The sequence below is a fragment of the Crocuta crocuta genome, unplaced genomic scaffold (assembly GCF_008692635.1).
Source record: "Crocuta crocuta isolate KB4526 unplaced genomic scaffold, BGI_CrCroc_1.0 scaffold219, whole genome shotgun sequence".
Lineage (NCBI taxonomy): Eukaryota > Metazoa > Chordata > Mammalia > Carnivora > Hyaenidae > Crocuta > Crocuta crocuta.
The window spans coordinates 1,089,637-1,106,109 of record NW_027551572.1 but is presented as its reverse complement, the minus strand read 5'-3'; the positions used below and the strand labels follow the sequence as shown (position 1 = coordinate 1,106,109).

The 16,473-nt window shown below is 35.9% G+C and overlaps 1 protein-coding gene across 1 annotated transcript in view; it reads left to right on the top strand.

Annotated features, from left to right (window-relative positions):
• Nucleotides 1-16,473, top strand: part of SCN7A (sodium voltage-gated channel alpha subunit 7) — an 84,256-nt gene that overhangs the window by 4,015 nt on the left and 63,768 nt on the right. The window contains exon 2 of the mRNA XM_077751171.1: nt 14,890-15,154. Coding sequence (XP_077607297.1) covers nt 14,890-15,154 — 265 coding nt within the window. The remainder of the gene's footprint in view (nt 1-14,889; nt 15,155-16,473) is intronic.

The window sequence follows — 16,473 nt, the reverse complement described above, 5'->3', positions numbered from 1 at the left end:
CTGACTAGGGTCACAAGAACAATTAGTTTTGTAAAGATTCTGGCCTTTCCCCAACATGCTTGTTTTGGTGGATTGGACAGGCAAAGCTTAGAAGTTATTATCGTATCCATAGAAATAAATGAACCATGCTTGTGAACCATGAGATTGCCATAGAGAAGCTCAAGTGAGCATACTTAAAACTGAGGCAGCTTTCCTTCCTTTTCCTGGAAGCATGCCTCCTCTCCATTGCTAGTCATAATGGCTCACCCTGGTGAAACTCCATCTTACACAGTGACTTACTGTCCTGCATCCATTCAGGGCTTTCAAAGCCACTGAGCTTTCCTTGGGCTGATTCAGGTAAGTGAATCTAAGACCAGATGCTCAGTCACATCTGGTCACATGACATTTTATTCCAGATTTCTTCTCTTCAGTATAAGTTGTACCACTCTGCATGTGTATTACCTGTGCTCCTCCTATCTAGAAGGAAGATATTTACAAGGACCTCAGCTCCTGGTTATTTTAATGAGCCATTACTAGAATCAAGTTTACTAGATCTGGGGGGAATTCAGTTTTCAGAAGAAAACTTTTTATTTGAGGGAGAGATGGGCCCTGTCTGTTGGGATTTTTGGTGGTGCTCATTTGTTTACAAGGCTGTTTTCCTAGTTTTTGAATCCAGAAGAATGCCTGGAGTAAAATTCTTAAGGAATATTATCAAACAAAATGTCAAGATATACTTATGTTTTTGAGAAACTTATTTATAATTTTCATCTGCAAGAGGATATTTTCTAGGAATACTTGGCTGAAATGGTCAGAGGGAGTAGAGTCCAAAATTAAATGGATATACTGAAGCCAAAATAGGCTGACCTGCGAGCAAAGCAGAGCTACAGGAAGAATTCAGACCCAAGGACAAAGGAGAAAATGTCATTTAAGTCAGGCAAGATAAAATGTATGTTAAGGAGAGGTAAAAGAGTAGGAGCCAGGTAATCACAACTAAACAAGAAGTAAACTGCGCAAGTGGAAAAATGATCCCAAAGCAGAAAACCAAGTAAGCTCAAGTCAAGATGAAGAGACAGCTACAAAATTCAAGGTGGTTTGGTGCCACTCTGGTCAATCTGTCCTTTATTCCTGAGCCTTCAGTGTATAAACTGCATTTATAGATTTTGGTAATACACATACGTGGTAAACTATGTTCAAGTAGGATAGAAATATGGCAAAATCCCGTGACACTTTTTCAACCCTTTCCACAGATATAAAAGCTTACTTTCTCCAGGGGGGAAGCATGCACACACTAGCATATATAACGCAATGCATAGAATTCTTATAAAATACTTTATTCAAAGATGAACGATGAAAGCCATTTTCAACAGTAAGTTTTTTAGTACTCTATTTTGAGATCTTTTAATATGAGCACAGACATATCTATCTCATTCTTCATTATTACTAAATAGTACTCCATAATAGCAACATATTGAAATTCATGGTTTTAGCTCCTTAGGATGGACTATTTGATTGTCCACCCTAAGGTGTTGTGATTAACATCTTTGCAAACATGACTTCTCAAACTTCAACAAGAATATTCATAGGACAACTTAATTGCTGGGCCAAAGAGCACATACAACTTTATTTTAGAAACTATGGCTAAACAGAAAAAATAATACTTGTTCACACTCTTAGGTAAACTGTATGAGGGATCCACTGCTTCCATACCAAGGTTACCTCCATTAAAAAGAGTCTCAGTGATGTCTTCTAGAGCTTTACTGTAAATGTTATTGATTGTTTTAATCTTTATCCATATCTATCAGACTTTCATGAGCTTCCATCATCTTTCCTCATAGCTTTCAGCTTTCTAAAAGACAATGATATTATTTTTGTATTCTCCATAAGAAGAAAATCAATGCCTCTAATATCATTTGGGTTCTAAACCCTGGAGGGAAAAAAAAGGTGATAGAGAGCTCTAAAGGAAAAGGCTCTATACCAGAGAATTTAGCTATGAGTAATTAGAGAATGTGGGAAGGATGAAACATAAGCCATAATGTATACATGAACTGCATTTAAGTGGTCTCAATGAGCAAGAATGTCAACCTAAATTGGTCATGTCACCAAAATGGGTATGCTTTCTATATTGTCAACAATATAGATTCTGTTTAATGATCACATTAACTCTGTCTCCTTTACTTATGCATGCAGTACCTTCCAGTTTTAAGTTAACTTGTTTATCAGCCTTTTCATTACTATTATTACTTTTCTTTTAAAGCTATCTGAATGTCATTGGCACAATAGGCTTGATGCATTGTCTATGTCTGATTGAGAGAATAATTTGATAATACTTTGGAAACTAAGTAAGAAGTCATTTTACCCTTTACCTCTTATTTCATGTCAGAGTAAAATTGGCATTTGGGATATTATCCCAGTGTTCTGTTTTTATTTTTGAGTCATTTTTCTTCATTTATGTTGTCTTGCTATATGGCCTACATCCTTGTAAACTACTCTAAATCTTTTAGTAAATATATTAGGAGAATAAATGTGTGTCATCTAGTATAGAGTAGAACATTTCATAATTCTCTTTGGCAAAGCTAATCTAGCTCATCCCTAGGATCACCTCCAGCTTCCCAGAAAGCATAGAGGTTGATTATTTAGATGCTATGGTTTCCATTCCCTAAGGTAGGAAAAAAGTAAGAAAGCTGTGGCTATCCTGGGGATTCCCATCCTACATGTGCGGAATCTGTCTGCACAGCCTGACTGCATCCCTGGCAGGCTCTACTCTGGGAATCAAACTAAGGGACAGGGAAGCAATAGGAAATGAGATAAGTAGAGAGGAAAAACATCTGGCATCCCCTCTCTTGGCTGTACTTCGTTATCTCTGAGAAGACACAGCTCCAGTTGCCGATACAGAATATTCTCCTCATAGCCTCTTCTTTGGGAACTCAGCTAAAAAGACTGAGCATTGGCTCACTGTTTGGATGGCTGTGTCATTCATCAGCCAACTAAAGATGCTTTGTTTTTGTTGTTGTTGTTTTGTTTTGTTTTATTTATTTTTGAGACACAGAGAGACAGAGAATGAGTGGGGGAGGGGCAGGGAGAGAGGGAGACACAGATTCTGAAGCAGGCTTCAGGCTCCGAGCTGTCAGCACAGAACCCAATGCAGGGCTCGAACCCACAAACCCTGAGATCATGACCTGAGCTGAAGTCGGACGCTTAACCGACTGAACCACCCAGGCCCCCCTAAAGATGCTTTGGAAAAGGAAAGAGAATGCTATTAATAATTAGTTCTTAACAATAAGCATGAATCCAAACTGTAACTTATAGCCACGCTACATAAATATGAGATTAGATGTATTGGAAATTATCTTGGAAGGAACTGGAAGCAAGATAAGGTGGATGTCCCAGCTGCATTTCTTTGATTTCAAACATTAGAGCTGTTTTGCACCAGGATCTCTGTGGCAAAATGGCAACATCTGGTAAGATCATTACCAAATAGGCACCCAGAGAGTGAGGACTATTTTAGAGATGGGGGGGGGGGGGAAGGTGTCCAAAGAGGTGAAAAACGTGGATCTTCTGGAAAAGTTATGTTCTAAAGCAGGTATTTGCCTCAGCAATTCTAATATATGCTCTGCCTCTCATAGTTAGAAGCTCAGATAAGAAAACAAACAATCCCCCAAAATGTAATGATGTCTCTGCTTGCTTTATAAAGGTGGGTGGGAGGAGCTTGGCTATCTGCCAAAAGAACATTTCTGTCTAGCAAGCAGCATTAGATTCATCCCAAGAGGCCCACACCCAGGGTATTCTGAGATTGTCTGTCCGGATTGGTTTGCTGCCTCCTAGATTTTCAATATTCATGCCAGGAGATTTCTAATATGCAGTGAAGGGCTGGTATAATTCAAGTCAAGTGCATTAAGAGGATTTTCTTTCCCTACAACCCTCAGTACCACCCTCCTCTCACTTTCTTTGTCTCTCGGATTCCCAGGATTCATGAGCAACAGATTTGACTACCATATCTAGTCAGCTGCCTGGGGTCTGGTACATTGTTGAAGGTCTTGTACCTATCTCAAGCTAACCCAGAGCCAGACTGTGATTGGCCATACAAAACAACTGGTTTCTGAACTCTGCCATCTGGCTACAGATTTGGGGCATAGTTTGTGGACCTATGAGCTTAATTCTACTTTTCAAAAAGTGGGCAACAATGAAGGTTCATGGAAATCTAACAGTTTCACTGCAGACTAAGAGGATATTCATGGAGGTTAGCCAGTTGTGAATGTTCCCAAGAACTTTAGAGAGAGTGCCGGTTTTGGATTTTTTTTTAAACAGAAGCAGATCAGGTCTTGCATATTAGGGGAGCCAGCTGCATCAAGGACTTCAGTATTGAAGGCAAGGGTAGAGTCTGGTTGCATAACAGAGCCCCTTTGCATTCCTCCGGGAAGTAACAAAGCATATTTTTCTCTCAATTGTTGAGCTCTAATGGCCTCTGGTCAGAAATTTTTGGTCAAGAATCTGACAGATTGGGTTTACCATAAGTACAATTCTAGGAAGATCCTGGCTCTTTAACAACTTGCTCATTTTGTTGGAGTAATAAGGGATAATTCAGAAAGTCTAGAGGCCAATTTCACAAAGCAGTAGAAGTTTTGAGAACATCTGGAGAAATCGGAGACATAGAGTGGTTTAGAATGTTAGGTTAGACCCCTTTCCCAGACTCACTGGTAGGGAACCAAAATCTTTCTTGTCCTGCAAGATTCAATTGTGGATATTTGAGGTATGATCAACTTTACTTTTGTGTTCCTGGCAACCTCACTTTCTATTGACTTTATCACTGGTATAGTGGCATTTGTTAGTGAGGCAGGAGACCCTCACTGAGATCCTCTTCCCAGTCAACTGCATCCCTTCCTGGTATTTCAACTGCCACTAAGATTTCCTTCTGTTCATTTTTCTTCATAAATCTGCAATCATATCCAAATAGGGAGACTTTGTTATCTGAGACTGTTATGGACTTCTAACTCTATTGTGTATATTGACTGTGTCATTCTGAAGCTTAATGTCCTAGATTGCTCCTCCCTCAAGAGGAAAGACATTAATTGTTCTGATATTATTGGACACTTTGACATGTTGGAGATGATTTTAATTTCAGTCCTTGTTGCTCTTGAAGCTTAGTTTTCAGAGATGACCAAGATGACTTGGTTCTTATTTGTTTATAAGACTGTCTCTCATTGTCCTTAAATTCAGTGACTGCATTTTATTAGTAGTTCCAGCACTACTGCCTGGCACAGTGGTTGGCACTTAATAAATATATGTTCCACAAATGATTACTAAATAAATTATGTCAAAAACAAACACCGTGGTTAAATGTACTGCCCTATATGACATATCAAAATGAAAGAACAATCTTTTAAAGAAAAACTGAAGTTCATTTTTTACATATATCTGAAATTAAAATATTAAAATGTAGAACTACATATAAAAATAAAAACATAGTTATTTCTGTAAGAGAATATATTACAATAATGTGCTCCAGGAGTCTGAGAGGTGTGAGGGCAAGGGAACAAAGGAAGGAAGGAGGTGAGCAATCAGGATATCTGAAGCTACCAAAAGCCCAGAACTGGGACCCAGAGTAGGTCAATCCTAGGTCAGACACACATATTGAGGAGCTTTAGCCAAAACTGGCTAAACTCTGGGCAGAACACAACCACAGAGAATATAAAGATGAGAACCATAAATCCAAGGTCATTTAAGTCAGGAAAGAGTAAAACAGTAACAAGGCGAGAAAAATAGTTGGAATAAAGAAAGTGATCACCACACTGGAGTAAAAAAAAATAAATACAAGAAGAATCCAGAAATATAAATTAGTTATGCAATAAATAGAGTGAAGCCTGAGCCAATTTTAGAGACTAGAGCTTGCATGCTTATAGGAGTAAATGGCTATTTTCCATCACATGGTAGGTCTGTCCAGCCAGCTGCCTTCCAATTAGTCCTCCCACATTGGAATAGTTAATTAAGTCATTGGGACATTAAGTCATTGGGTAATAATTGTGACATGTTTTAGGTTACACTTATGGTAAAAAGAAATACCATCAGCTTCTTCTAAAGCTGACTGAAATCTGGGACTCTAAAGAGATGTATGTTCTGCCGTATTCATCCGGAGTCAACCTTCATCAATTTCAACCCTTCCAGCTATATCTCAGGATAAGAAAACACTGACACTTATGGATAGGGAAGAGGCAGAAGGTTCATGAAGAGCCAGAACACTTAAAGCAAGATTGATTTTTTTGTTGTTGTTGAATATTTTGGGCTGCCACCTCACAGCCGATTGTTATGGTGTTTACACCTAGCAAGCTAGAGGCAATTGTTAGAAGAGGAAGCAAAGAGAAGCAAATAACTTGTAAGCAGCAGGAATAAAATCTACAACTCTGATGATGAAAGGGATACCAATAGATAAAGCAGAATAAAATGTAAAAAGTGGAACTCTTTGAGTTTGAAAAATTATTTAAGGATGACATAGTACTGAAATGATTAGTATTGAATATTATTACCTTGATTTATCAGTAAGAAATTAAATGACACTGCATATTCATTTTATAAATTCCGGGAAATGGGGCATAATTTCAATTTAAAAAGATGGCTAAACATAAAAATATCATGTTTTAAAGTAATGCTGTGTAGCACCTGGCAGACACTATTCTAGGTGCTTTATATTTATTAACTCTTTCAATGCTCCTATCACCCTAAGAGGTAAACACTTACTATTTACATTTATGGTTGAGGAAACTGAGGAAAGGAGGGTTTAAGTACCTTGCTCTAGGTCACAATTAGAAAATGCTAAAGCCCAGGTTTGAATCCAGATAATCTAGCTCCAGAACCAAAGTTTTTCCCAAACTTTTATTTAAAAATTTTTTCAACATATAGAAAAATTGACAGACCTGTTTGGTGAACATTCGCACACTCAGAACCTAGAGTCTTCAATTGTCTTTTATATACTTTATCATTTATCTATTTATGCATTCCTCAAACCATCCATCAATTCTTCATATTTTCACATTGCCTTTCAAAATAAGTTGAAACACCATCAGGCCTCACCCATAAACACTTCATAATTCATGTATTTAACTAGAATCCAGTATTTGTTTATGGGCTTTTTAAAGGTAAAACAAAGTAAAATGAACAAACTTTAAGAGTGTCATTTGGGTGCACCTGAGTGGCTCAATCGGTTAAGTGTCCAACTTTGGCTTAGGTCATGGTCTCATGGTTTGTGAGTTCCAGCCTGCATCAGGCTCTGTGCTGACATCTCGGAGCCTGGAGCCTGCTCAGATGCTGTGTCTCCCTCTCTCTCTCTCTGTTCCTCTCCGACTCATGCTGTCTCTCTCTCTCTCTCTCAAAAATAAATAAAAACATTAAAACATTTTTTTAAAAGAGAGTCTCATTTGATCAGTGTTCACAAATGTGTATGCCTGTGTAGTCCTAATAAGCTACTGAAAAATACTATCACCCCAGAAAGTTCCATCATCCCTCCCAGTCAGTTCCTATTCCACACCTAGAGATTAGTTTTGTCTGTTCTAGCACTTCATATAAGGTGGAACATGAAGTTTGTGGTATTTGCTGGCATGCTTCTTTCACTCAGCATAAAGGTTTTGGAATTAGTCCTCTTTATGCATATCATTAGTTCTTTTTTTTTTTTTATTGCTGGACTGTGTTATATGATATGCTACAGTTTTTATTTTTCCATGTATTCATGGACAACTGGGCTATCTCCTAGTTTTGGTAATTAGCTTATTTATATATTTTATATTTTCCCACATATTTATTATTTTTCTTTCTCTGCGTTTCTTCTTAAAGATCTAAATTTTCATCTGACACATCTAAAAATATCTTTGGGTACCTGGGTGGTTCCATAATTAAACGTCCAACTCTGGACTTTGGCTCAGGTCATGATCTCATAGTTCATGACATGGAGCCCCCTGTCGGGCACTACACTGATTGATAGTGTGGAGCCTGCATGGGATTCTCTCTCCCTCTCTCTAGTTCTCTGCCCCTCCCCCACTCATGCATCTGTTCTCTCTCTCTCAAATAATAAGTAAAAAGTTTTTAAAATAAATAAAAATATCTTTGTCTTCATTCTTGAAAAATACTTTTGCCTTCTGTGTCATTCTAGCTTTACCTTCCTTCTTTTTCCTTGCAACACTTTAAAGACATTGTTACACCTTTCTGTTTCTGTATTTTTATGATGAGAAGCCACTTAAGGAGTAACTCTCATATCTTAATATAATTTAAACTATATACACAAAATATATATATATATACACATACACATACGCATATACAGTTATATGTGTACATATGTATATATACTAATATAGACACATACATTTATGCATGTATATAAAACATATGCACACACATATACAATTTAATTATCTTTATTAAGCTCCAGATTCAAGTTCCTAATTAATCTCTGAATTTTTCCTTTTAGGTATTTCAGATATACCTCAAATCCCAAAAATACAGAATATTACTTCTCCCATCTCTAATCTAAACTGGTATTTCTTCCATATTTCATACTCTTTGTATGGTATTGCAGTCAGTCATATGATCCAGATGTGTGTGTGTGTGTGTGTGTGTGTGGTGTGTGTGCTTATTTGTTTGTTTTAGCAGCTGCATCTGAAATACATGTTACCTGCTTTATTCTTAGCTATTAAAACAATGCTCAGAGCAAACTTGTGCATGTAAATTGGTTTGAGGTGTACTAATGAAGTGAATTTCTATTAGATTGCTGGGAGAAGGTGTATACATTTTAATTTAGGTAACTAGTGCCAGACTTCGTTCTAGAAAAGTTGTACCATTAACACTACCAAAAAAAAAAGGTTTATTAAAGTGTTTATTTCCTCAAATCCTAGCCAGCAGTTTGCATTAGTAAATTAAGACTTCCATTTGAAATTAGTATAAATATACTCACTTAAGTTTTTATAAATAAGTTTCATTGTTTAGATTTTTTTAAATTTTATTTTGCATTTAAATCATTGAACCATCTAAATCTTATTTGTATATTAGAAGTATATGGAGCAAGGATAATGGAAACTGCCCAGTTCGGAACCTTCACATAAATGCTCCACAAACAATGCAGTACAAAAAGAAAAACAAATAGAACTATACAAAACTCACACCATCAGCATAACTAGAAGGCAGAGAAAGACTGAACTTCAAAATGCCTGTAAAGGAAACCAAATTCATTTGCACACTATTTCATGCTCCAAAGGCATTATGGAATATAGGTTCTAAATTTGATTTAAAATGACTAACAGAAAGAGAATGGTCACCCTAATTGTGAAAACAATGAAGAAGAAAAGCATTTTCCACCAACTTCCTTGTATCAATTATTAAATAACCTCTATTTTCCCATTCTTATTTGACACAAACTATTCAGTTTCTATGTTGATTCTAATTATACTAATGTTTTAAATTATGTATAATGAGGGGTGCCTGGATAGCTCAGTCAGTGTCCAAGTTCAGCTCAGGTCATGATCTCACAACTTGTGGGTTTGAGCCCTGCATCAGGCTCTGTGCTGAGAGCCCAGAGCCTAGAGCCTGCTTCAGATTCTGTGTCTGCCCCTGCCCTGCTCTCTCTCTCTCTCTCAAAAAACAAACATTAAAAAATAATACTTAATGATAATAACAAAATCACTCTGGGGAAAATAAAATTATATGAAAGATTAAAACTCAATTCTCAGTAATCCTAAATTTAGGTATCTACAGAAGAAAATATGGTAAGAAGTCATAGGCAGAGCACACTAAGTCATAACCAAGATCACAGCCAATATCATATGGCAGAACCAGTTCAGTGGGCATAATACCTCTGCTCAAACCACGAAAAATATAGCACTGGTCACAAAAAAAAAAAAAGGGTTTCTCCACTGCCTTTCTTATTTTGTCTCATTAAATCCAAATTAGAAATCTTGAGTTGATGCATTTGTTTTGTCTGGAAAAGTCAGGTTGTCACTCCTTAGGTCCAAAAGACCTTAGAAAAGTCATCATCTTTATTATCTTTTCTACTTGTGTTGCAGGAGGGAGTCCCACCATGATTCATACAACAAATTTACCCAATCTGTGTAGAAGACATTATTAGGCAGCACCTCCTCCCTTCCAAGTTAATATCTACTATGCTAGCTTGCTTTCAATTTTACAAAATTTTCCAAAATATTTGACTTTGATGCTTACATAAAGAAAATTTCCAGACAGTCTTACCTGATGTCAATCTATCAGTATGTTAGTAAAGCAAGTTACCCCAGTTAAGCCCATTGGTGTTTGGATATCTCTAAGATAGCCATACTGAGGTATCAATTGTTTACACTTTTCTGAAAATTTAGTTTATAAACACTTTTGTGGTATCATTTAAAGATACTCAAATTTAGATGTAGACATACCTGGGTTAACATCTCCCTCCACCACCTGACTAACTATACAGTGATGGAGAAATCATTAAACTCATCAGTTTCAATTCCCTCACTAGTAAAATGGTAACCACAAAATTAATATGTGATAATATGAGGCAATAGAATTAAAAACACATCTAAATTGAATGCTTCTCTAATGATAATCACTCAGTAATTGTAACTATAATTATAATTGCCATAATTGTTATGCTAAATATGGGCTTATGTTCAAATGCTTAAAATTTGCTTTAAGGAGGATCTATTTTTTTCTATAAGAATGTACCTCTTTTGCCCATACTGATGCTGGCTCTGCTTCTTTCAACTGACGTCCAAGAGAATTGGCTTGCACTTTAATCAACAGTATAAAATTAGTACAACTGGAATTTATTAGAGTCCAAGTCTGAGTTGACTTTGATACATTCTTACCAAAAGCCTACTTTAGCTATTCAGTTTTTTAAAAAGACAGTCTAATGGACAGATTAACTATTAATCTTTCTATATTTTTCAGGCTTTAACATTATATTAAGATCACTCACTGGAAAGCATAATACCTGGCCATACTTTTTCAATTCCCCACAGAAATGCTTTCACTGAATTATAATTTAATGATCAGTAATTTACAGTCTGCACTCAGCCATCTAAAAGTATGATGCAAGCCAGTTCCATTTGATAAGTGCTTGCATTTCTTTGTCATATAATAGAAGATAATGCCTATTGTCCACTCATTCACCTAGTCTACAACCCAGAGTAGTTTCATTCAGCATCAAAATCATTACTAAGAGTGTATTCTGGGATAACTGACTGGGTTAGAAGAGAGAATTAGCACTGACCAAGTCAGTACTATGGTCCAGGCTCTCTGTATGGTCTGGTTTAATATTTATGACTTGTGAGGTAAATAAAGGATTCCAGAGTTTGCATATGAGGAAAGTATAATGGGCTATGTTATCAAAGTCTTACAGCTAGTAGGTGACTGAATAAGGAATCAAAGATTATTTTCATGTATGAGGTGATAAAAAAAATTATATTTAGGCTATGAAATAAGACTGGCTTGCAAAATGAATTTTGAGGTTTCAATAGAAGGCATCCAAAAATATTTTCATTAACAATAGCATCTTTCCAATAAGTTTGAACCTCCCTTTGTGTCTACTTTTAAGGACAGTATTCTTTACATATGCAAGCTTAATTGTTAATTTGGTGCTGCATGGGTTCAGTTTAGCTAACAGTCCAGACTTTTAGGTCATGTGATATTTTTAGGTTATGTGAAAATTCAGTTCAATGATTTTAAGATTGGATAGTTCTAAGATTATAAAGTGGGAACCAATCATTATTTGGACCCATTTAAATTATTCTACCCAACTGTCAACAAGTCCATGATTTCATATTGCTAGTTATGGGGAAAGATTAATGTCCAAATCAACCGATTCCATTTTTTGACAGCTATTTAAAAAGTACTTTATTATTTTGAACCAAATCTATTCTGGCTTCACCTCAGCGATCCTAGTTCATCTTTTTTCTTTCTTTAAATAATACTTAAGTCTAGGGGCGCCTGGGTGGCTTAGTCGGTTAAGCATCTGACTTTCGCTTAGGTCATGATCTCGCGGTTCGTGGGTTCGAGCCCCGCGTCGGGCTCTGTGCTGACTGCCAGCTCAGAGCCTGGAGCCTATTTCAGTCTGTGACTCCCTCTCTCTCTGACCCTCCCCTGCTCATGCTGTCTCTCTCTCTCTCTCCCTCCTAGAAATAAATAAAACATTAAAAAAATAAATAAATAAATAAATAAATAAATAAATAATACTTAAGTCTAATTTCTCTTCTAGTGAGAAACATTTAGATACTTGGAAACCATAACACTCCACTTGAGTCTTTTCTGCTTCAAATAACATATTACCCATTCTTTTAACCAGTCTGTAGATGATGTGACTTGAGTCTAATCAACATTCTGATCCCATTTGAAGACCCTTCAGGTTTACATACAGGCCTTTTGGATGTGGTCATGAAATGCAGCAGAATAAAGACTGTGTCCTCCATCTTCCTTCAAAACAGACAAAGGTTTTTATTAGCTTTTGGGGTCAGACACAACCAGTATTGGTTTACACTGCAATTACTATTAAGTAAACCCCCTTAGCAGTTTTCTCTGCTGCAAAAACACATCTACTGCACTTGTACAGTTGGGTTGTTTCCATTCAAATTTCAAAACCTTACATGTATCCCTCCTATGAATTATTCTACTAGATTTGGTCCATTATTCTAAGATATAAAATCTTATTACAATTAAAAATGTATATTTACTTCCTTCTTATTATGTGCCAACCACTGTACTAGGTGTTTTCACCCATGCAATTTTATTTATCCTTCTTTACCTTGAAAAGAAATCCCAATTTTATGACTGACAGATTCAAGGTTATCAAGTAATTTTGCTGAGACTGCTAAGAATATTAGTAACAGAATTTAGGATTTTAATATAGCTCTATTTAATTCCAAGATTTATGATTTTGTTTATACTAGTACATAACCATGAGTCATTAACAAACTGTTTAACATGGGGGCCCCTGTATGGCTCAGTTGGTTAAGCAACTGACTTCCGTTCAGGTCATGATCTTTCGGTTCATGAGTTCAAGCCCCATGTCTGTGCCGCTAGCTCAGAGCCTGGAGCCTACTTCAGATTCTGTGTCTCCCTCTCTCTCTGTCCCTCCCCTGCTTACATTCTCTCTCTCTCTCTCTCAAAAATAAATAAAGAAATGTTTAAAAAAAAAAGAAACTTTAATATGTATTCAAGGAATTCTATATAAGGAATACAATTTTGAAAGTTCATTAAATATTTTAAAGGGAGATTTTATATGTAAGGACAAACTTCAGTTATCTGTAGATTGTATTTATAAATTATACCAATTCAAAGCATTTTGAGTCCCCTCAATAAAGAGTGATACATGAGATGTGTTTGACAGGAATTGAGATGAAGAAAATCAGCAAAAGAACATATTTTTACGTGAGAAAATAGAGCAGTTTGTAAGTGGGGAATTGATGCATGAAATTATATTTTATGAACACTAACTTCAGTGGCCTGTAGGATGACTTGAAATAGATAAAGACATAAAACTGACAGAAACCTAAGGGTGCCAGGGTGGCTCAGTTGGTTGAGCCTTCGACTTTGGCTCAGGTCATGATCTCATGGTGAGTTCATGCCCTGCATGGGGCTCTGTGCTGACAGCTCAGAGCCTGGAGCCTGCTTCAGATTCTGTGTCTACCTCTCTCTTTACCTCTCCCCCACTTGCATTCTGTCTCTCTCTCTCTCTCTCTCTCAAAAATAAATAAACATTTAAAAAAATTAAAAAGAAAAAACTGAAGAGATACCTGTGGAGACTACTAGAGCAATCCAGATATAGATTATAAAGATGACTACCTTATATAGATATTTAAATAACGGTTAATATTTAACTACATAGTTGAAAATAATTGTAAGGAAATTATTTTGTTCAGAGGAATTAATGACAAACAAAAATTTCATGAGCTATTTTCAAGGTATTAAGTTTGTGTGTGTGGTTTTATTTTGGTTTTGTTTTACTTTTTTTTTTTTTTAAACTCAGTGCAGAGGAATTTTTTTAATGTTTATTTATTTATCTTGGGAGAGAAAGCATGCACATGTGAGCAGGGAAGGGGCAGAGAGAGAGGGAGAGGGAGAATTCCAAGCATGCTCACAGTGAGGAGCCTCCCTTGGGGCTTGATCTCATGAACTGTGAGATCATGACATGAGCTGAAAGCAAGAGTTCCATGCTTAACCTACTGAGGCACCCAGGTGCCCTTTGTTTTGTTTTCCTATGGCTAAAAGGTAAAAGACCAATTCTAGTCATTCAGGAAAACAATGAATCTTGTTTTTACTTGTTAAATTGCTGTTATTGGTGGAATTGCCACATAGATGATTGAAAGAAGGGAGTGTTTTGGGAAGTATACATGGTAAATATCCATGCATAGTCATTGAAACTCAGTGTTTGCCTATGTATTTCCCCCAAAACATGGATATAACAGAAAGCAAAGGCAGAATTTTAAAGAATATTAAAGTTAAAATTTGACAGAAGAACTGAGTGAAGGGAAGTAATCAGAGCTATGAAAGGAGACACAGAGGAATGGGGCCCAAAAGCAATGAAAAATGAGTTTAAAGAAGATAAGTCTAGTTAATGGTTAAATACAGCTGAGAGAGGAATAATTGGGTTTGGCTCCCCAAACATCTCTAGAACTTTAGAACTCTTTTATTTGAGGGAGAAACTGAAAGGCAGATTTCAATAAAACAAAGAGAATTCAGTGGATGAGTAAATGAAGTAGCATTGGTTACTCATGAACTTACAAATAAATATAATATCAAGTATAACAAAACCTAGTCTAACAACTCATATCTAAAAAACCTGGGAATTTTCTTTGAATGCATATATTCAGTTTGCTGTTCTCTTTTATTCATATCCTAAACTTTTACAATTAAAAATTTTTCTTTATATACCCAAATTTTATATAGCTCTGAAGAAAATACATTTCTTGCAGGTACAAAATTGGAAATGGCTTCCCCAGAACAGAAAGGCCTTGTCCCCTTCACCAGGGAATCTCTTGAACTTATGAAACAGCATATTGCTAAAAAACACGATGAGGAACAAAGAGAAGATTTAAAGCCAAACACTGACTTGGAAGTTGGAAAAGAGCTTCCATTTGTTTATGGGCATCTTCCTCAAGGAATGGTGTCGGAGCCCTTGGAAGATGTGGACCCATACTACAAGAATAAAAATGTAAGGATTAATTGAAGTTATCATGACTCATTTTCATTATTGTTTTCAGATGTGCAAAAAAATGTAATTGAGATAGGATAAAAAAAGAATGAAGAATAAATCAAAGAGTTATTTTAAATTATAAAACTGGATAAGAAATTTCACATGTATTTGAGATTTTTATCGAAACTGGTTGTTTGCCTAATAGGTTAGTTTGTTTTGAGTTACATTACTTTTAATAGGTTATACCGACTGTTATGTCTTAATATAAGTGACTTGGCTTATGGGAGTGTGAAGATTGGCTACTTAAGATTATTGATTTTAAAATAATTATAATATAAAATTTTTATAATATGTACAATTTTAAATATTCAACTTAATAAGCTTACTCACTAGTTGGATAAATAAAACCAACATATATTTTGATTATCATTTTTACTCATCCATATATTCACATCCTGTCTTATCCCCAGAATGACTTGAAGAATCTACTAAATATTTGGACAATCCAAGAGCAAGCACAAAAATGATTTTTTAAAAAGCTTGATTATGTTTAATAAAGGCAGAAAGCAGTGTGGGCTGACAAAGCTGCTTCCTCAAGAAAATAGAATTTGAGTTACAGCTTACAGAACACTTCAAATTTTAACAATGCAAAGAGAAGATCTTGATATTAATTGAAATAGAAAAGAGGCAGGGTGATGATAGAACTACACCCCTGTTGCAAGTTGTGGGAAATAAAATGAGGTAATGAAGATGTCAACAGGGATTTAATGTGGTAGCCAAAGGTTGATGTGATGAATGCAATGTTTAGGTAAGTTTAATATGAAGATTTCTAAATCACTATTACGTGGAAGAGATAATCTCAGAAAGATGATATAGGAAAGAGGGTAATCCAGGCTTTAAGTCAAGGGGCCTGGATTATAGGATCATCTCAGAGGAGGGAAAAAGGTAATGAACCTGAGAAGAAACAGCAGGATTTGAAGACAGGAATAAGGGTGGTGCTACTAACAAAAATGAAACAACTTTAATAAAAGACCAAGTTTGGGGGATATGAGGATTAGCCCTATTGTGGACAAATGTAATTTGATTTTCTTGTAAAGCATTCAGTGATGTTACCAAACAGGCAAAATGGAATTGAACCAAAGACTCTGGATGAAAGGCAAAGTGATGATTTTGCAAAACCATAACTCTTTGAAGTATTTTGAACCATGGAAGAGTATTGGTATTTTACAGTGTAAATGTATAGAATAACAAAGATTGCAGTATCTCTGGTAGCTTCCATGGAGTTTATACAGAATTAGCTATAAAACACCTATAAAATCTACAGAACATTTTAGTGA